Source organism: Homalodisca vitripennis, chromosome 2, assembly GCF_021130785.1.
Source record: "Homalodisca vitripennis isolate AUS2020 chromosome 2, UT_GWSS_2.1, whole genome shotgun sequence".
NCBI classification, from domain to species: Eukaryota; Metazoa; Arthropoda; class Insecta; order Hemiptera; family Cicadellidae; genus Homalodisca; species Homalodisca vitripennis.
This window is the reverse complement of record NC_060208.1, coordinates 102503717-102527117: the sequence shown is the minus strand read 5'-3', so window position 1 is coordinate 102527117 and position 23401 is coordinate 102503717. Positions and strand designations below refer to the sequence as shown.

Sequence of the window (23401 nt, the reverse complement as noted above, 5' to 3'; positions counted from 1 at the left end):
CAAATCACAGTCAAAATTGGGGACACACTTATGAGTGATGCTTCTAGGGTTGCAGACGAGTTTAATGGCTTTTTGCATCTGTTGCTTGTGGACGGGGCCCTCTTCCATCAATGCCACAGGGGAATCCCACGTGTAGACAGAGTCCAATAGCCTCAATGGCTCTGACTCCCATAGAGGAAGAGCTCAATAGAATTATTCAAGAACTCCCAGCCAAAAAATCAAATGATCTAGAATTGAGATCCATGTGGTTAATAAAAAAAATGCTTAAGGCATATTGTAAAACCAGTGACTCAATTAGCCAATTGTCTTTTAACTCAGGAGTTTTTCCCTCACTCCTAAAAATTGCAAAAGTGCATCCAATTTTCAAAAAAGAAAACCCCTTTTCAATAAATAACTATCGGCCCATCTCAATTTTGCCTATCTTAAGCTAAATATTTGAAAAACTTTTTCTAGCAAGAATGCTTTACTTCTTAAATAAAAACAACCAGCTTTCTGAACACCAATTTGGATTCAGGAAAAATAAATCGGCAATAGACACAGTGGTGAGTCTGGTTGATATGGTTGTAGAGGGGCTAGAACGTCAGGATCACACATTAAGTGTTTTCCTTGACCTTTCTAAAGCATTCGACTGCGTTGACCATGAAACACTGTTTGACAGACTACAATCGCACGACATCAGAGGCTTAAATCGCTCTTATGGCTTAAATCATAAGTCAGAGAGCTCAAGTGGTTCAGATCTCAAACCAATTTTCCAAACCAATGCAACTGAGTTATGGAGTTCCCCAGGGCTCTATACTCAGCCCAATCTTTTTCCTGTTGTATGTCAACGACGTACATTCATCGCTGCTGCATGGTAAAATCGTGCAGTATGCTGATGACACGACTCTCTGTTTCAGAGATAACTCACAAGAAGGTTTGGAACTACAAACCTTTGTTGACATCAACAACTGTGTTCAATATTTCAATAGCCTCAACCTTCAAACGAGTTCTTCGAAATCCAATGTGCTAAATTTCGCACTGTGCCCAGTGGACTCCCAATGTGGGTCATCTGTGATGTTGACAGATTCCATATTGGAAGAAGTCTACTCCGCAAAATTCCTTGGAATACTCCTCGATCGAGGGTTGACATGGAATAACCACATTGACCATGTGTGTACCAAACTGTCCTCAGGAATATATGTTTTGAGGTCCTTGGCCCGGTATTGCCCCAGTCAGGTATTGATTGCACCTTATTATGGGCTAATTCACTCTCACCTTTCCTATGGGGTGATGTTGTGGGGGGTCTGCGCAGGCAATAATTTCCTGAGGATGTTCAACTGTTAACAACGTGTTAATTGCAACTGTTGACTTTGCCCAGTCTCTAAATTTTAAAAACATCTTTGTTCTGTTTGTCTAAATGTGCCCTAACCAGGGGACGTGACATACACGGGTATGATACTAGAGGCAGAGATAACTACCAAACTGCAAGACACAAAACGGTGGTTTATGAGCACTTGCCTTCGCAGGCAGGTGTTCATTTCATCAACAGATTGCCAAATTCTATGAAAAACGCCCAAACGCCCAAGGCGTCAAAAGCTCGTCTTAAGCGCTTTCTGGTGTCAAAGGCACTCTACAGCGTTGACGAGTTTCTGGGGTTTAACTGGGAGACCGCCCAATTCGATAACTGACTCCAGCGCTGGAAGTGGGTTGTGATTGGCGAAGGATGATGAGACTGGAATGTATAAAAAATTATGTAAGTTTGAATGTGGTAGTAGTGTGGTATGAGAGTTTAAAATTTAGAAATAATATGATGTTTGCCATACAATGTAAAGAAATTGTTGCGAGCAATTAAAGATTTGATTTGATAAAAACACTGATATGAAAGGCAATCAGAAACCAGATGGCATGAGCACATAGGAGCTGTCTGCCCAGTTGCTAAGCCTTCTAAATCAACAAATGTTTTAAATAACAAAGTATGTGGCTTGAAGAACTCTTTATTTTCTTTTGAGCATCTGCTTATGACCATATTTTACTATACAATTTTATCATGCATAGGCCCTTTTAGGGCTAAGAGGAGTTAGATGTTTCCTCAGCTTCTTGTCCTAAGTTAACAAAACAGAACTCTACTGTGCTACTCCACATCTTGTCAACACACATCATTACAAGTCTTGTCTCAGTAACTTCACCAAAATATCAACTAATTCAGAATTATATGTCAATGGCATTATGAATTACACTTCAGTAATGTTGAACACAGGAAATACATTAATTACACAATACGTTTTATACAAAAAATACAACAATTACAGTATTATTTTGTTTATTTTTACTGTTTATCCTTTTAATTTTTTCCCCTTTTCCTTATATGCACACATGCCTGCCCCTGGTTCCTGCCACTCTCTGTATCACCACAAATTAATGACATGTGTGTGACCAAGTAACCAACTGCTCAAGTCCCTTGTCAATGTTCAACAATGTTTACATGATTGTATCAGAGAAATATTCCTAACTGTCAGGACTAGATATTAAACCTACAACAATTTGTAAAGGTGCTTGGAGTCCTTAAAGTTGGATTTATAATACTGTTACTCAGAGTTAAAATTGATTTGTTTTGAACATATTGTAGTAAGGGTATTGCATGAAAATAATTTGCGTTTATTATTGATATATCAATTTAAATTGTTTTTCATGTCACTATATAGTGAACATAAAAAAATATTAACATAGTAAATATTTACTGGTTATTTCCCACAACTTCAAAAAAGTTTAAAATAATTCATGGGTGCTAAGAATGTTTATGAATAAGTTATGCCCCAGGTCCCTGCTGTTTTGGGTGACTGTCCATACAACCCTAACATTTTCCCACAATGAGGCTGAATAATAACTGTTAACAAGTTGGTGCTTACATTTGTTGGCAGTCTCTTTAGTTACAGCTTGCAACAAAGATAGGCTCTGGTCCAAAAATGACAGTCCACAAAGCTGGAAAACCAATTTTTGCTCATTTGCTTAATGTTACATTTCTAAATGACATTTCTTAATTTTAATTCCTTAATGATTTTTTTATGGAAAAATGTATTTATCGTGATGTCATAAAAATGTGTCATCCATCAATGTAATTGTCCGAAACTTTACACAAGAATTTGTTCAGAAATTAGTAATCTTCACTCCCCTAGATCTAGCATCGCCCAGTAGACGTCAGTACCTACTTGTGAATGAATTCCTAGCCTCATCATTATTTACTAGAATTCAGTTGTGTTTAAGCTTTTAGACAATAACAAGTTGATATTTCAAGGCTAAGTAAATTAATAAAATTATGAGAAATAACTATACAAATTTAATTTGTTTCTAAACAACAAAGTCAATTTAAACAGGTACCATAAGTCCAATAAAATTATTTATATAAGATTTTTTGGCTTAAATAACTTAAAATCCAAAGAGTAATTTAAGAACACTTTTAACTTAAACAACAAATATCTTAATTAAAAATAACTCCTCTATGAAAACCAAACTAAAAGTTACAAAACTAACATGATTGTAAGGTCTATTAAAAAAACCATTAAGGATTTTAATAAGTTAATAAATTTATCTGTAACACACTTTAGTATATATAATAAATAAGGTTTCTAAACGTAAAATTAAATTATCTAAGTTACACGTTTATCACAGTAACAGTGTTGCAATCAAATAACATAATAAACAAACACATCACTGGCTTTTAAACATGAAGTATAATACATTTTCTCTAAATTTCAAAAACTCAAGTCTTAATATTGTTTATAACAAGCATTCTTCTAAGAGTCTTCCTGAATGCAGCCTACAAGTGCTTTTGTAAATTGTAACTTGTAACATATCAGACTTTAAATTGACTAGTATTATAAAAAAAACTTAAAATAATTTTTACAATACTTATTGTAGTAAAAATATAATAAATTTGCCAAATTGTGTTCATCCAAAACTTTGTTGATAGTTTGATAACCAATTAAAATTAAAGGACCTTTTTAATTTTGTATGATCCATATAATGTCTTCTGAAGATTAATCCTCACTCACAGTCTAAATAAGACAACACACAACAACCGGGAATAAATCAACACAACATTACTCATAAAAATTTAATAACCAAAACGAATACAGATATAACATTGTGTTTTACACAGAAAACTTTATAAATTGGATTCAATCCGTTAACAATCGCTTAAAAATTTCAAAATCAAAACAACATTTGACCGCTGTAATAAATTCTGAATAGACAAAGCTGAAACAATCACAGGCAGTAGTTTCATCTCAAAAACACGAACCTACAAAATGTGAACAAAAACCATACACTGAACATACAATATCGTCAATGTCTTTTGTACAAAGCATTAGCAATGTTTGACATTGCTCGTAAACGTATACATACCCCTGTGTGGTCACTTAGAGCAAATATCACATGAAGGCGCTACATTTATAAAATATGACTGTACAAGTATATACATGACTACAGCCTATTGGAGAAGTTCACCTATCCTAATACTAAACTAAGAAATATCTTATCAACAATATGCTAAAAATGAGACACTTTGAGGAGTTAAGCTTTGATGAGGTTATGTTTGACTTTTTTTTGTAAATTTTACTGTAATTTTAAAATACATGTTGATAGTTTAAAATAACAATTGCTACTCTAATAAAAGGTGGTTTTGAAAAAAATGCTATTTAAAAATTATAGATATAGTAAATATTCAGTATATTATTGTCATGTATTGTCAATAATATCACACAATATTTACGAAAGGTTAAAAAATTTTTAAATTGTTTCAGGGCTGGCACTACCTATTTTAACACCCCATGCAAAACTTTTGATCATTATATGAAGTTTAATGATTATAGAACTTTCAAGTATCACAAACAAGAGTGATTATGTAATCGAACAGGAAAAAATAGGCTAATCTTCTTATAACTTAAAGACTTTTTTATTCTCTCAGTTTCGGGAAACTCATTTTGTTTCTTTAACATTTGTTATTCATGACATAATGTTATTATGGATGATTTGAATAAATAAAAATACAAACATTTGTATTCCGCGTAAATGTTTTCAATAAGAAATTTTCTTTGGGCTACTGGAAATTTTGGTGGTATAGGGTGCATGGTACTAATACACTGCTGTATCATTTAACGTGTCACCAACACACAACACCACACTCCCACATTGGCAATGTCCCCAAGATATCACTAACTGCTGTGATATTTAATATTAAATGCTATGTACTAAATAAGTCATTGCAAGTACAGGAAATATTTTGTATTGTATGTGTTTTAGAAAAATTTATTATTTTGCTTATTAATTTAACTCTTAGTTTTTCTGCTCTCCTTATTTGTGTGCTTGCCACCCTCTGGTTACTTGCACATTATTCACCCCCTATGTGCCAACCCTGAATCTCTTATAAAGAAATTAATTTAAAAGTTTATAAAAATGTTACAAGTGATCAAAATGAAAACTTATTTTTTTAATAGACTCAAGGAAAATAACATTTTGGTGGACTCTAAAACTTACATAAATTCGAAAAATAGTATTTTGCTTTAATTAATAATATTATAATTTTGAATCAAGCAAGGGGATTCTCTTAAGTTATAGAAGTTTTGGATTTTTACATTTTATTGCTCAACTGTCTATAAAAGAATCACGAATTTTATTCCTGAAAGTTTAGACTTTTGTTGATTACACGTTTTGATTGGTAGGAGGGAAAAAGGAATGGATTGAAGGAAAATATTTCCCATAAAACATTGATGTGTAACTGAACAATAGCCATTGTGCTATTATTGGTAAAAACAAAAGAGATATCCTAACACTATATTACACTCTGAGTTCATTTATGCCACATTTCACGTGTTGCATATAAGTATGGTATAATGTTTTTTCAGTAAATAATAATAAACATAAAACTTGTATTACATCTAAAAATAATAAGGTTGTTTGTGTCCTCAGAAACTATAGCGTTCTGTTATTAAGTAGCAAAAGCTAAATTGCTTAGCAAAGTCTTAGATATTTCCTGCTCCTGTTTCTTAGCTTAATTACTTACTACTTAGCTTTGAAATTGAGAAAACATAGACAATGTAACACATTTTTTATCACTAGTTAACAAGGAAAAAACCAATTGTACATGTATAATATATACAAAATAAAATTACAAAAAGTACGATTTATTTTAGTTTGTGATGTGCTTACGTCAGTTTTATAACCAACTAAAAGAAGATATCATACTGAACCTAATTAAGAGTAATTTAGTCCACAGTAACAGACAATTGTTACAACTATCCTCAGTCTAAACAACACACTCACTATGTATCTTTGATCCAGCTTAACCAATTACACAAATTATTATTAATTATTTTTTATTATATACACAACTTGTAGCAGCTGTGTAATAGAAGCCTTCCAAGGTTTATTACACTGCAGAAGCATTGTATTTTATCTACTCCACAGCAAAGGTACTCATATTTTTAAGCTGTTTAATAGACAGTTTTTAAATGTGGTTTCTGTATGAATAGCGCCCTGATTAGTACATACATTCTCCCTGAGTTTCTTGTGGCACCAAAACAAAATTTGTGTGTTAGTGTTCATGTTTTTATATTTTTCGTTGTACGGTATGTTAACACTAAGATAAGTTTTGTAAAATCTATTACAATTACTACTTTAACATTCTGAATTTAGCCAGTGCTAAAAGCATGTAAGTCTGACAAACATAACTTAAAATAATAAGGGAAGTGGCTGCAATATTTTAAATTTGGAAAATCACATAAAACTGTACATAAAAATACAAAGTTAACATTTATTTAAGGTCTACTTTTTTCAAAATTAGCATTTCAGTTGTGATGACTGAAATAAATTGAATGGAAGACAGCTTCTTTTGAATAGGCAATGGAAGAGAAGACCTAACTTTAAAAAAGTCTTATTTTTCTGTGGAAGTTGATCTGGACATAATATAATAACATCTTTCAATCTATCAGTGTGATCTTAAAAATAGTGTTATTTTATCATGCTTAATTTTTAACTAAATAGTTGAAAACTCTAAACACAAGTGATAAAAACCATACAACTGAAAGTACTTAAAGCTTTGACAAAAATATTATTAATTGTGTATATCAAATTATTAATAATTTTGATATAACTCAACTTTAAAACACAAAGATAACTTTTGAAACATCATACTATATGGAAGCATCACTTAATGGATCAATTTACTGCAGTATAAACACTATTAGCTTTATAAAAGTTCTGTTAAATATTTTATAATTTTGTATAATCTTTATTCATAAGCTGATCACTTTTTATATATTTGTACAAGTAAACTCAAACTTAAGAAAATAAAAAAGTTTAATCAGAATAATTAAATATACAAAACTAAAGTAGCATTGGTTTTTAACACATAAATAAAATAACGTTTCATGATTTACATGAAAGTGTACTTGTAAGTGATTTATCGTTATCACCTGAATAAATTTACTTTATATTAAAAGTTTTCCAAATTGTGTCAACAACAAAGCATTTTTAAGACCCATAGAGGGTTGACTCATTTTTGTGTGGGTGGAAAAAGGTAAAGTTTTAGAGGACTTTAAAGAGTATAGAATGTATAAGGCCAGATGGTATTAAACTAAATGATATTACAGATTTAAATGATTTGGTTTTGGCAAAATAGTGCAGAATAAGAGTCTTTTGTTTCTACTTTGAGTGGAAAAAATCTTGTAAAAAATATATAATTCTTAGAACATACTCATCCCAGACAACTTATAATGTCCTTGTAAAGTATTCATGATAAAAATGGATGGATATTAAAATCAGTTTATATAAAACAGACAAGTTTAATAACATCTGGTTCATTAGCTATGTTCAAATAGTTTTTGATCTTTTATAAGTTTAAGTGCCTAATTCCCTCCCCCTTCACAGTTGCAATTATGTTTATCCCAGTATATCACATTCTAAGAATAAAAGTCTCCAAATTCAAAGTCAGTTCACACCAATATTCACACTGTTGTAGAGACAACAGGAGATGTTGTGACGAGTCATGGGGAAGCAGACCGAGGCTGCCCAGGCTGTGCTTGCGCAGTGTTAGGGTCGCAGTTGCCCACAAAGAGAGAGCAGGAGCTCGAGGTACTGTCAAGCGTAGTCAGTGTCGAAGACCGCAGTTGTCTGCTCTGTAAATGTGTGCAGCTCTTGAGCACTACACAGTGGAGTATCAACCTGTTCAGGAATAAAGTGTTAGGATCATAAATGTTCACAGAGAGAGCAGGACCTGAGGTACTGTGAAGCCAGTGTCAAAGACTGCAACCGTCTGTTGTGTAAAGGTGTGTAACTTTTCGACACACTACACTTGGGCGAGTCAACATGTATATGTTGAGATTATGTTTGAATCAAAATTGTTGTAATGAAGTTGCTCAATAATCCAATAGTATTAACTCGGATTAAAGTGAGAAGCAAAGAACATGATGCAACTCATTGCTTCATTATGTAAAGTTGACTTGATAGCTTAGTGTTGTGAGACCAGACAAGTACTTCTGTAGCTCAAACATCATAATAAACAGTTGATTTCTAACTCACTTCAGTCACTGGAAAATTTAATAGAGTTTTGATTATTTTTTGGTTTTAAAATGTAAATAAATATAATTATGTGGTAAATAGTAGTTTTGGATGTTTAGAAAAGATAAAAATACTAAGTGACTACTGAGTATTTAGAAACATTACCGATAACTAATCATCGACATACCTGATAGGTGTTATGAAACAAGCTATAATCAACAATGTATGAGAGCCGCTCCTTGCTGTATGAGACCAGAGGCTCAAAGCGGTGTCCCCAGAGAATCTCGCTGGGCAGGTAGGAGCTCCGAGCTTGTGTCGTCTGCCCAGTGGACTCAGTGGTGCCCTCTAATAGCACGACAATCTCGAACCTCTCATGGATTATGTCAGCTGCACTCAAGGTGTAGAGAGGGCTGGAGGCATCTATCTTGTGCACCACGACCTTTGGCCAGATCAAGAAGATGTTGGAATTGTAGTCGTCCACTTGTACCTGCCAACACAGTTCCAAGAGGTTGATCTCTGCTCCATCATTAACCATTTTAAGTAGACTAAAGGATAGTGCTAGTACTTGTCATATAATTCCACAATTTGGAGATGAATTTTGAGGTAGTTTAAGTATGAAGTTTGTCTCTGACATCCACACTAATCTTCGGCTATCATGGACACTTGTAGTAGCATTCAGGTTGGAATTGTAAATTATCCTTTTACAGTATTTTGATAATCTAATTGATACAGGAGTGAAATCTAATTGATAATCTACAGTTAAGTTTATACGGCTTGTCAAGTGCCTTGGTTGCTTTTCACATAATGAGTTATAATGAACTTGTTAAAGGAAACTCATTCTACCGCTACTGCTAGCTGATTTAATGCCCTGGTGTTCCTATTCTGGAAATCAGATCATCTATATTTAATGTTAAAGGGCACTTATAAAATATATAATAAAATAAAACTAGGAATATATTAAATATTAAACTACCATTTTAAATATAAAATTAATTGTGATGTGTACTGCTACATATTTAAACAATTGTTGACCAAACATTTATGTTCTTGTGTTTTTGTAGCAAATCTTGGAATGTAATTAATACACTAACTTTAATGTCCTTTTCTCGGATGTTTGTTACAATTAAAAATAAAAGCTATGAACATTAAATATATATTAATTAATTAATAAACCTTCAGTAAGGAAGGCAGGAGAAGAGCTGAACCTAGCGAAGGTATAGCACTTATTTTAACAGTTGTGGGCTAAATAAATAGTTTAAATTCTGTGTCCATTTGTATAATTCATGATGAAAGTGGAATTGGACAATAGAATGAAGAGCAACGTAAAAGAGAAATTTATAATATTTAATTCAATAGATATTTAGTTGTATAGAATTTTTTCCTGAGCGGCATTTAAATTTAATGTTCTACATCTTTTGAAGATGTGATATTAGAAAATAATAAACCCTATTCTTGGTGTTCAAAATCCTCAAGTCAAAATGTCAAGAAAATGTTTTATCTTCTGGAGTAAAAGAAAATGCAGAAAGAACTATTTAAAGAACTAGTTCATAACAGTATTACTTCATGGATCACTTCATGTCAAAAACAAGTTAAACTTTAGGTAAAGATGAGTTCATATAGCAAGGTGTCCATCTCATGCAAAGCGACTCACATCCAGTTCACAGAGGAAGGGCGAAAGGTACTCGCCCTCCTTGGTGGCTCTCGGCCGGATCATCTGCGCGCGCACTGAGGCGCTGATGAGGTGAGAACGCTCTCGCATGTCACCCACGCGGAACATGAGGCAGAGTTGACCATCACGCTGACAGATTACCGCATTCCGTGAGAACAACAGGGTCTGAGTACGCTGCTTCGGCCGCGCCATCTTGGCGAAGATTATACCTACCATGAATGCCTGTACAGAAACAAAACATTTTAAAAGGGAATTCCAAATCATAAAATTGATTATATGTTTTTATCAAATGGAGTAATTTATTTTACCGTACAATTATTTGTCTACACGCGCCTATAACTTAGTTTTACGTGGAATCTGTTTCGAACATTCTACAATGAATAACAATGAGAGGCTTCATAAAAATAAATCCGTAGAAGTGCAGAAATTCAAAATCCAACACTTCTGATCATACTGTAAGTTGTAGTAAATCACTTCAGAGTCTAAAGAAGTGCAACGAGAAAAAAGCTTGAATGAGAGAAAATAATATTAATTTAATTTCTGTCTTTGTTATTTATTACTGTAAGGAAATAATGCATTATTACGTATTAAGAATATATATTAAAATTATTAGGAAAATACATTTAATCTATTCACAATTCAGTTTTCCTACAAAAACTTATATTTTTCACTATTCCGTTTCCTATGATTTAGTTTTAAATCATTATTACTTTGATCACAAAATAATGTTTACATTGATCAAAGCTGCACTGTACCCGATAAGAGAAAAAGTAAGCGAGATATGCAGAGCAATTCAATAAACCCTCATATGAAATATTAAAAACAGATAGCATCTCAGATTCTAGTGTCAATTCTCGAGCAGCTCGGCCAATACGACCTGGTCATTACGACCCTTTCTCTCTGTTACAGCCCCGTCGCACTCTGTGGTTTTTTATGGCGCTGTCATAAAATTTGTTTATTTAAACCACCCGCAGTGTTTAGTCTACCTCAAAATAGGCTAAGCACCTTGCCCCTGGCCATTGTCAGTATCAAGTACAGGTCAACAACTTGGATCTCCTACGATTGAAGACACCAATATGCGACACCAATATGCGCTTCCACAATTGAAATACAGAAACTCAATGTGTTGTGAACGCGTAAATCAAGATACTTTTAATCACATTTGTGAACATTTAAATGCTCTCTTCAGGTTCCTGTTTATGTCCAGAAATTTCAGGTCCTTATTCATGCAAGGTATTCAACATTACTCCGGAGCTACCTACTTGTCTGATTGTCATGACTTTCAAGTGATTTGGATTAAAGAGCCAACGGGCTTCATTCAGATAGCGGCAGTGAACAGTATAACGGAATAGAATAAATTGGATGTACCTAAAATTATCGTTCATAAATTATACAAAACTGGATTTAATTTACAGTGACATTCAATTGAAATTGTTGGGTACTAAAGGGGTTTAAGCCGAGAAACTAGATGCTAGAACATGGATCATCATCGACGTCTTCATTGCCGTATGTAAGCCATAAAACTACTCGAGCCTGAGCACGTTATGAACAACACCATCTTGCTTCCTTATTACAGAGCGTATATTAGGCTTAAAGTGTTTACTGCCAGAAGAATTGCGATAAAATGATGATTTATCCAAAGTTTAGATTTTCTGACACACCATCAACCACAATACACTTTCAACTAGTGTTTATAACAAATTGAGTGAGCTTGTAAAACAAAACTTGGATGTAGAGTATAACAGGATCCGATCTCACTCTCAGCATTTGTTGTGTTTTTTGACTCGGTGTAGAAAATTGTTATTATTTTATAGCCACAACTTCTCATGTTCGCAGTTAAGAACAAACTAATTAAAGCTTTTGAGTTTTCTCTACTTAATTTTTATATTATATACTTATCTATTTCTAAAAACCATTATATTTGACATGAAATATTTATAATTGAAGAAGTTTGACATCTCAGACGCGTCTTTATAACCTAAAACCACTGCTGTAGTTATCAAGCCAGAGAGCTCACCTGTATCATCATGCCCCATATACTCTGCATGCACATGGTGATAACCGCCTCAGGGCACTCTTCCGTGGTGGCCCGGCCACCGTAGCCGATCGTGTGCTGGGTTTCCAGACTGAAGAGGAAACAGGAGACAAAGCTGTTGATGTTGTCGACGCAAGGAGTCCAGCCCGAGTCTGGCTTGAGGTTCTCGGGCTCCAGGTCCCCGTGAGTGTAGGCGATCAGCCACCACATGCAGGCGAACGTGAACCAGGACATCAAGAAGGACAAGGCGAATACTAGGATGGTCCAGCGCCACTGTATGTCCACCAATGTCGTGAAGAGATCCTGCGAACAAATTTGTGAGATCAATACTGCACGCCCGCAATACATGCACCGGCTAATAGAACTTTTCAACATGAAGTGAAACAGATTTTTATATATCTAAAAATTCCACTTTATAATGTCTATTTTTGTTAATACTTCCTGAATATTTAACTGCAATATCATGACATCTATGTAATTATATCTATATTATGTTATCTATGACATTTGTACGTATTGAGACATTGTGGTATCGGCTAAGAACCGCAGATTAAGAATGATGAGTCACATGTGGATAGAAGAAACTTTTATCAATGGAACTGAGAAGGAAGAAGATCGCTCGGAAGGCCAAGAATAATGTGTTCTGATCAAAGTGATGACAATTACACTTTAGATAGCAGAATATAGAACGCAATGGAGAGACGTTGTTGTTGTTTTGGTAAAGGAAGTAAGTACCAGTAGCACTCAAAATTCAGGAATTTGTTCCAACATGTGAGTACACTATTAATACTACCTAACACGGATTAGTCTACAACTGGAACTGCACCAGATTCAGTGGTCCATGCCAACTCAAGGCCGGTTTCTTTCTCACTGGACAACATCATGTGAATGTAGGCGAGGCAAAAACATCGATACCTAATACCCCTACCGGTATTACACCATCATCTACATATTTCTTGCGGTAGAGCATGGCTCGCTTCCCAATTACTACAACTAATGATGAACAATTACCCCACAAAAGATGGTGAAGCAACTGTATGGTTCATTTAAACATTGTGGTAGTTGTTTTCCACTGTGATCAATTGAATTGTTGTCCAATCATCACGCTTGTCAACTACATTCACCTAACTCACCATCGGCATTAAAATGGCACGAAATTCATGTTTTTCTACCTCGGAATATGTTCTAACGAAAGAATATAACAGTAGTCAATCCAGAATTTGAATTGAGGGCGGAGAACTTAAATTTGTTCTTTCTTGTTTCATGAGGAGTAGTTTGATTTCATATTTGTTGATATTGCGTTTGAAGGGTGTTCTAAAAATATGGACTAAATCTTCTAGAGTTGGATAATCAGATTAGATTAAAAATAACGTTGACTTCGCATGATCCATCTCGCTTCGGTAGACATCTGTACTTAATTACTGTATAATAATATTATAATAATACTCTAACAGTAACATATTTATTTCCCCTACTCCTATAGATAAATTTTTGTACGAAGGCAGGAACCGGGAAAACCAAATTGTGGTTAATTATTTACTTATTTATTAAAGCTAACGACAATTGCCATAATACCAATAAAATTGTGAATGGGATCTTCAATACGGTTACAGTAAATTAAAATGATAAAACACTAATATTCGACATGTAACAACAGATTACATAAAATAATAAACATAACAACAATATAATATTATAATTACAACAATGAGGTTATAATAACAAGGTAATAATATGTCTTATAAAATCAACAAATCAAACAATTTTCCATGAGCCCAATCCAAAACTCCTAGGCCGAACCGCGTCCAAGATTTATGTCTATCTCAATAGGTATTGAATATAAAAAGGATTTAATAATTTTATTCTTACATATTTAATTACATATTTATTCTTAACACTAATTAATGAAGAAAAAAGGAACTGGTTAGTAGACAACGAAACTTTGCGAACTCAATCATGAATACTCAGAAATGAGGAACAATTGTCGGCCAGCTGACGAAGCGATCGTAACTATCTCAGGTTCAGGTGAAGCGTTCTCGTCTTACGGTTGGATGGAAGTAAGCAATGCAAGTGACTCCTAAATTAGAATATTTGTTTTTACATGAGTTTTAAAATATAAAGTGTGAGTAATATGAATACACATGACAAACATTCTTGATCAAAGATATACGCTTGCCAGAATATTTTATTATTTTTCTATGACTTTACGTGGAGAAGGGATAATCAATCCCCTGCCTCTAAATAAACCTCTGAGTGTCATCGTATATTGGAGTAAATGAGCATTTAATCAATGCCAGCTCTATCTGTCTGTGTTAAAGCAGTAGTGGAAGTAAATAGGGTCATTGTTTTTGTAGTTCAATTTAAAAACTTTTCTATAGTACTTGTACATTCTACTAGACAAGCATATTGTTAAAGGAGGAAATGGCAGATCAAGCTAGGGTAACATATATAATGCCTTATTTTCATAGAGCCATTTATCTTGACCAATACCATTAACATAACAGAGAGAACTGGTCTAAAGAAGGGGAATTGCGCAAGAGAGACCGCGTGTGATTACTTATTCATCTTGCAAATGTAAATCTGTATTGTTAGTATGTAAAAAGCGTGCATTGTGAGGTAAGCCTGATTTGTTCTCAGCTTTCAATATCGTTACAACAAACAATGGCCACCTGTTGGTTTGAAATATCAATTTAGCTATTCTAGAAACAAGGCTTTAAAGAAATAAAACGAAAATTACTATTTATAAAGTCCTCTGCGATCAATGTGGTCAAAATTCCGTTTATGTTGTAAACGTGAATGGTTGCAGAAAAACACATTGAACTCGTAACACATTTTAACGTAACGAAAAATTTGAGGCCTTGAAAGGAGGGTTTTATTGTCGATGATCTATTGTTACATCGACCATGACAAATCAAGAATTTTAATAAGAATAGAGATTGTTTAAACTTTTTTTAAACAATTTCCCAGCTACCTAGCTTTTTTATTCCTAAGAATCCGTTCAGTTTGAGTTACAATTTGGAGCACTGAGCTTGAAATTATCAACTATAGGTTATCGAAATCGTGCAAATCCAATCTTTATATTATTTTTTTGATAGCAGTATTTTCCCAGAACGGAGGATTTCCCACAATTTCGGTTCTTTTAAAAATAATGACACTAAGAACCGACTTTATGAACCAATGGATCACAATTTTCTGCCAAAATTAACATAGTGTGTTAGCTTAAAAATGAGGTGTCATAAACAAATCCCTTTGAGATTTGTTATGTGGATGTGTTAAGGAAGGTAAGAGAAGGATATTACAATTATTAACAATTATTTAATTGTTTTCAGCCATAGTTACAATATAATTCAACAAAGTAAGGATTATTCTTTGTTTAAGGTTTATTATTGATGATGGGTGATTTAAAATTATAATAGGTTTTCAGACATTTGCCATCATTATATGATCCAATAATAGAACACTAGTTTTGAGGATTGAAAGCTATTAAGTGTCAAAAAAATATTAATGCACAAGGTTAAGCATAGAAAACCATTTTAAACTGATCTATATGGTGATAAGCTTACCCAAACCAAAAGAACTAATGGAAAAATTTCAATTTACTCAAAATTGATGGCATGAAAATTATCACAAGAAGTGGGATTAAGTCAACACAATAAACCGCGAAGAAAAATATTTATCACGCAAATACATAAAATTAGCAGACCAATCGCTAAGTAAATCCTCTCTTGAAGTTAAACAAATTAATCAAATAAATTAAACAATATGTAACTATAGTTTGTTATTGTTCCTCACGCCCCGACGCGCGCACACCGTCACACGCGCAGCCCGGCCTACCTGCCGTCATTTAGTTCCGATGGCGCAGATATTAAGCTTTAGTCTGCAACCTGTTAATCTTAAATTTTTGTATGTTAGATTAATATCCCTGTAATATTTTAATTCTGCATTTTATTTCATGAAAATATAGTCCAAACACGAAATAACTACACGTTCCTGACGTATCTTAGAAATCAAGTATTCATTGACCACTTTTTATTTTTTAAGATACGTCAGGAATGTCGTAGTTAATTAGTGTTTGGACCCTATTTTCCTGAAATAAACGCATATTTCAACAACTACAAAAATACTAACCTAACATAAAATGATAAACAATAGCAGTTTTGCAGACTAAGGCCCGCTCGCTATGTGAGACATCGACACAGGGGCGGCAGGTAGGCCGGGCTGTGCGTGTGACGGTGTGTGCGCGTTCGGGTGCAAGGGTCGCCTTGTAATCCTTTGGGACTCTTGAAATAAAACAAATTATAAGAATCTCCAATTGATATAATTCGAAAACACTTAGAACTTGAGACTATAAACACAACGTAAGGCCGAAGCAGCTGCCCCCCCCCTACTTCCCAATCAGCACCATCCTGTTCCTTTTTGCTTATGGTGGGTGACGTGCTGAGTTGTTATGAGTAAAATAAGTGCCCATATTGATTTACCCTCAATCTCTCATCTTTTATGATATGTGCGGATATACTGTTCAGTGTACATGCTCTGTGCAGTGGCATGGTTGGTACTTGCTATAATAACTTCACTCTTTTCCTCATCTATGTGCTTGAATTGTTTGAAGTACATCTTGTACTGTTGTCAACTATGACTTGGGTGATTAATCCCTAACACGTTCTATCTTCTATGTTCCTACCTGGAGGTATTTGCGGCGCCTCTTAGATACATGAGTCTGGATGACATTATATTCGCCGTTCTTGAAGACGGCGCGGCGCCGCAGTTTGCGATAGGCATTACCTGGGCCTCCTCTATACCTGCTCCTGAAACATAACAGCTGATCTGAAGTACACTCACTCTCTGAGGTTTTATCAAACAATGGTAATGATTAATGGGCCATGCATTCAATAGCTTCTCATATCCTCTTCTTGCTATAGAAGGCTGCAACATATTTAGTCCGAGTTAGCCTTGAATAAAACGCTGAGTACAGGTTGGTCATGCTTCTCAAATACTCTTCGTCATCTTTGACTCCATCATGGAATGTAATAATAGAGAAACACTCACATAAAAAAAAGAAAAATACAATATGAGATCATTGAAGATTGAATAATCGGCCACTTGCCCTATTTTGCTTCATTTTATGTCATTGTCTGCATCTAAGTCATTTCTATCTGAGAAAGGACATTAAAAAGCAGTATTTCATCACATTCAAAAATACACGTGAATCCTTTCACCTTTATAACGCTAGATATAAATTTTGAAAAAGAACCTTATAGTTTCCTAGCGAGTAGTTTTCTGTACTTCTTGTTTTTGTGTGTGGTTTGATGTGTCCATCACAAGAAAAACGTATATTTTATTTAATCTATAAACAATTCCTGGGGAATATGTAATTTATTTGTTTCTTGAGCTTCTCTCGTGTATTGCTCATAAGTAAAGCAACAACAACAGCAAAACGCCGTTTTGCTAGTTTTCTTTAAAAAGAGTTGTAACATGAGCAATATTTTTAATGGATGAATTCTATTTTTCTTTGTAATTAGGTGATAAGTGTTTTCACGTGGTTTATCCAAATGACGATTCTGTCTTCTGTATGACATATTACTAACGTCTTTATTAATTTTTAGAAATCGATTCATTTTATATAACCACTGCTTTTGTACTAATTCAGTAACTAGACATCGTAATATTTAAAGTTTTTTTAATTATATAGTGGTTTTTTAATAGTTGTAATATAAATCAAATACATTAAAAATTAGAAATATTAATCAACTATTTCAAAAGCATCCAAATTTAATGTTAGATTTGTTAGATAAATGTAAGAACTTGTATTGTGTATTTGAAATTTAAAGCTTAGAAGCATTTTAAAATGCATATGATGCAATACTTGCATACTTTAAATACACGTAAATATATGATTAATTGTTCAAGAATGCTTTCGTTCATCATGAACATTATTAAAAAGAAGTAGACTCTATTATGTTTAGATACAAAATACGACGTTTTTAAAAACTATTTGTGTTTGAGGAGTGAAAACGTTTTAACTAAGGGGTTAAGCTAATATGATAGAAAACGTAACAAATCAATGTCGGGGATAGTGGGACAGCCAGTTTATATGTTCCTATAAACTACAAGAGTTTCTCTACACAACCATATAAAAACTATTTGTGTTTGAGGAGTGAAAACGTTTTAACTAAGGGGTTAAGCTAATATGATAGAAAACGTAACAAATCAATGTCGGGGATAGTTGGACAGCCAGTTTATATGTTCCTATAAACTACAAGAGTTTCTCTACACAACCATATAAAAAGCATGGTGTGGGCGTAAGGCGACCAACTAGAACTTCGTTAGTAATTAGATACATTTGCTGAACTAAATGTCAGAGACTAACATGGTAAACAATTTTTAAAAAGCTAAAATATAATCTAATACGTAATTCAATGACTGAAATACATTTAGACATACCCGGAGAATAAACTTATAGTATGAAAATTGTTATGGAAAGTGCAGTGATATATTTAAACTTTTAAAATATTTTTTAACAAATGGACCGATTTATTAGGTGCACTTTATACTGTTGGTTTCAAGAGAGAGCCCTTAAATAAAACTAGGCATATTTCTTTAACTCCAAGGTTCGGAGTAGTATGCGGAGACTGCCGTTGGTAAAGGATTATAACGATTTGGAATACTTCAGAAATACTCCATATTTTGAGTTTTTGCCAGCTAATGAGTAGTTTGGTCTGGCCCGGCGGCCGTACAGTTAGGGCCAGTCTGTAGTTATCAGCAGTGTACTCCTTGTACAGTACCGACCCTCATCCTTATTCTGTTTAATAAGAACCTCACACACACCTGTAGGCCAAGGGACAGACAAAATTTAAATATAGTCAAAAGTTTCTAATTGAATTTCAAATGATTTCAGAATAGATTTACACGGTTGTTTAATGGAATCCGGTATACAATTATACACAGTTAACTGTGTGGAGACAAACATGTATTTTGGTTTAAATAACAAAAGTAAAATTACAAATTAACTTATTTTAAAACCCTACTTTGCTATAACTAATGGCTCACAGTAGTCACAGTCCTGAGGTCTAGCTGACTATCTACCAAGTTTTCCTGTTCATATCGTGTTGTGATATTGCAATTACAATTATTATCTTATACAAATATTAATATTAAATATTCCGTCATCGCTAAGGAGAGCTATTCATCTTTAATTCAATAGATCTTAAGCCGGAAATTATGATGGTATATCTCTACAAGTAGATAGCGTGTAATGGAGGGCCCCGAAGTCAGTAAGAGAAGCATAGTCAAGTTTCATATTGTTTTAAAGATCTTTATGAAATGAGAACAAGTATATTAAAAATACTTTGGAAAGCCCTGGCAAAAATGGCGGTTACTATCTGTAGCTGACATTTTAAAATGTCAAATTAAAGGTGCTTTATTAATTTAAAAGATTCACTTCTACAACTATGATGATTAGACGACTTTAAAGATTGGCGTGCTAATATATTCGTTATATTTTTTTAATATTTATAAATAACATACTCTTGAAACGTTACGAGACACAAATATTTTTAAGCCTGTAAGTTTGTTTGTAAAAACGTGGGTTGATTTAGTTATAATGAGTCAGAAATTGTTTGAAAATATACATATAGCGATTTAATATTATTGTATGTATACTTCTAAAACATAGGTATAATTGTAATCCCGAAACCTGAGATTTCTCATAACGAAAATCCACAAACCGCGTATACACATTGTTGAAAATGACCTGAACATTCTTAACATTTTTCCTGTTGATTTAAGATGCATAATAACAGATATAAACGTACCTTTTCTAAACTTTGACGAACCACCATCTTGAAATCTTAAGAGATGTTAAAAAATTACAAAAATAATGGTTGTTTAAAATTACTTTTCTGTTTATTTTAAGAAGAAGTGGTCGAGTTAAAATTATTGCACAGACGTGAATCTTGATACTTTCTTGTAAAGTCTTGCAAACGAATTCATCTAAGCTATGTGCAAATACTATATATGTACAAAGGTTAGTCGGGAACTTAAACTTATACATTCTGTGAAAAGCTATCTCATAATTGCGTTATATAAACAGGATTTCAGTGGAATATACTCTTTTTTAACTAACAGAGGTTCGCCCTACCAAATTTCATCGTTAGACCAAGTATATACAAGTATGAGTTATTTGTGTGCATTAACACGTCATAATTATCAGATAATGCAGCGATTATTAATTGACCTATAAGTTAAATTCCAAAAAGCTGTAATTTGAAACACTGATTATAGTTATTTCAAACAGCGGAAACTGTTACATCAGCTGTTTATGGAAGTGTGGAAATATCTGATGACAGCTTTGATCAGTTCAGCTGTTTGTGACGCGACACTGTACAGCCACAGTCAGCTGTTACTCAATCCCGGCTTTCTTTGATCTCCTGAGAATCATCAACGTTTCACTCTGACGTTTAATCAACTGTGAATAAAATTATAATTTGAAACTCGAAATGTGATATCTCTTAACGATGATCTTCAATTATGACATTTGTTTTAGTTCAATTACGTTTTTGGACATCATGCGATCTAAAGTCAAATTATTTTTTATGAGAACTACTCATTTCTTAATTGAATGAATTAGGTACGAATGATTAGTCAAGGATGAAGGGAGTCCAAATCAGCCAAATATTTTCTTACGTCTGATATTTATCTGACAGGATCTGTATTCCACAGGGTATATGCGCAGAGCATGTGTAAGCGCACGGAAGACCGCAAACCCGACAGGATAATGGAAAAGACTCACTGAACTAAATCTCGAAAAGAAATTAACTCCAGTTATACTTATTTCCACAATCTCTGTATATATAAATGAATGTTTGTGTGTTTGTCATTTATGGAATCGTACACTATTTGACCGATCATTATGAAAATTTGAATGTATATGTACTTTTCGACGGAGAAGGTTTATATGCTATACTCATTTATAAAACTCACCACGAGGTGGCACTGCAAAATATAAGTTTTCAAAGCGCCTGCACATTATAAACTGCAATTACGAGACAGTTACGTATATTAATTTGCCAAAGACTATTTGAAGGCACCAAGTTAGAATATAAGTTTGTCTTTATGATAAATATATGGTTGAACTTAAAGCTTGACTGTTAGACGGCTTTATAATAAAATACATGTACGTGTATAATGGCTATATAATAAGCATACACAGATTTTCTTGATCGTGACAAGGCAAACTCTACATCGGTGTTAGAAAAATAATTCACTTGAACCAGAAGTGCAAATACATGGCCAAGGCTTACGTAAAGCGTGCGAAGCCGCGGGAAACAGCTAGTTACATATAAAATATAAGGTAATTATAGGTATTCAAGCTTCGGTCTTGAAATAATGGTTTAAGAATAATGAAAATAATTCATATTTGTAAATCATTTTAGGAACTTCAAGGATATGTCCTCATTTTAATGTATTAAATATATAATGATATAGTTTTTTCGTATTGTCAGACTTTATAAAAAATGTTTAATGCATATTTATAATTACTATTTCCGTAGTCTACTGTTAGAAAAGTCGTAGCCAAACGTTTCAGAACAGCACTGAATTCTTGAATCTTCTCAAGGAATATTAAATTATCAGAGGTTGGGGTTAATTACGAATTGTTATGGTTGTTATCGTTTTCACAAAAGTATATACAGTTCATTCACATAAAAAAATAAATACTAATGTAGATAAGAATCGACGCAATGTCATAGATAGATTTTGCAGCTTAGAGCTATGGCCATGGTTAAAATATGTCGAAATAGTTTCAACCATGAAACTGATTGGGGAAAAGGAAGTGCCAATAATTATTAATCATAAAATAAAGAGCGGCTGTGATTTGGTGATCCAATTTTGATTCTGAATCTTACTGTCTTAAAACTAAAACAAAGAAAAAGGACAAGTTTTTGATGCGTAAAAACGTTTTGTGATTGAACGGTGGGAGTGGTTAAGCTGTTACCGCCTTGAATGTATCACTTTCTCGATGATAATTAATGGTGTAGTGGTCTATTCGCAGAAGTGCAGAACACAAGATATGAGTCATCTGTAATGAGATTTTATAAGATCACAGTATTCCATACAGTCTAGTAATAACCAGTCCAGTAGATAAAACTCGAGAAACCCCTCAATCTGCCACTAAACGTTTGGATTAATTGACACTGTACCCATTATACTTGACAGTTTCATTTAGAACCAATCATCTGTCAATAATCGCTCTCGACAGAAGTGGCGGTTCAGACAGAGTACCGCTCGAGGCTAGAGAGTTGATAAGCCCACTGATAAGATACCGTTAAATGGGCACTTTATTGTCGTCGTGTTGGCAACTCTGGAGGTTGGGTAATCTTTAAATTAAGCGAAAGCACGAAAGTAATCACACTTAAGAGCTGTTTGTTCTGAGCACGTTTTAAGATCCAGTATTGATGCTGCCTGAGGAACAACACAAAGGGTGCTACAAATATTCGGACAGGGATTGTTTCATGCTATTTTCTGTATGTAACTAAATCAAAACAAATATTTCACGTAGAAGCTTAGATATTTTTAGTTGCAGATTGCGATGTTGCCATTATTTACTTTATAATTAACCAAAATCAATCTTAAAAATCGGTCTGTGAAGTTGTAATTTGATCGGTTCTGATCGGAAACGAGGGTAAACAAACAAAGAATCCAGATTTTCAACATAACTGCAAAAAATGCTCGCTACCCAGCCAAATAAATATTTTTGATTTGATATTTGCGTTAAGAAATAACAACAATGATGCATTGAATCGCAAGGCACACTCTCTGCTCGTAAGCTATGTTCACTGTTATCATAATCTTAACATGTCTTACAAAACAAACACACTAAGCCATCACACATGAAGTCTTGCAACCGGTATACGAGTACACACCACTGTAACCTAGTTCAACAAACCGTACTACGTCTTACGTCTTTGAGATTATGCTTTGGAAAATGTTTAAACCCTTCCATAAATGTTAAGGATGGTAGAACTGGTTAAACACTTAACTACTGTATTTTTGGTATATCAAGAAATTAATATGATAATCCATGAAGTCACGATTATACGCGTTGTCGGTTGAAAACAAAAGTGACCACAGCGCACCTGTGACGTTTATAACAGATTATAAATTAATTT

General features: G+C 33.6%; 1 protein-coding gene across 5 annotated transcripts in view; it reads right to left on the bottom strand.

Moving 5' to 3' along the window:
- Nucleotides 1–4076: 4076 nt before the first annotated feature.
- LOC124354482 (ATP-sensitive inward rectifier potassium channel 12-like) overlaps nucleotides 4077–23401 on the bottom strand; it is a 33285-nt gene continuing 13960 nt past the window's right edge. For 3 of the 5 annotated variants that reach the window (XM_046804973.1, XM_046804974.1, XM_046804975.1), the window contains exons 2-6: nucleotides 16918–17041; nucleotides 12219–12539; nucleotides 10184–10423; nucleotides 8720–9019; nucleotides 4077–8196 (exon numbers count right to left, since the gene is read on the bottom strand). In XM_046804973.1, coding sequence (XP_046660929.1) covers nucleotides 8113–8196; nucleotides 8720–9019; nucleotides 10184–10423; nucleotides 12219–12539; nucleotides 16918–17041 — 1069 coding nt within the window. In that variant the 3' untranslated portion in view covers nucleotides 4077–8112. The remainder of the gene's footprint in view (nucleotides 8197–8719; nucleotides 9020–10183; nucleotides 10424–12218; nucleotides 12540–16917; nucleotides 17042–23401) is intronic. The other 2 variants (XM_046804977.1, XM_046804978.1) reach the window with 1 other exon arrangement.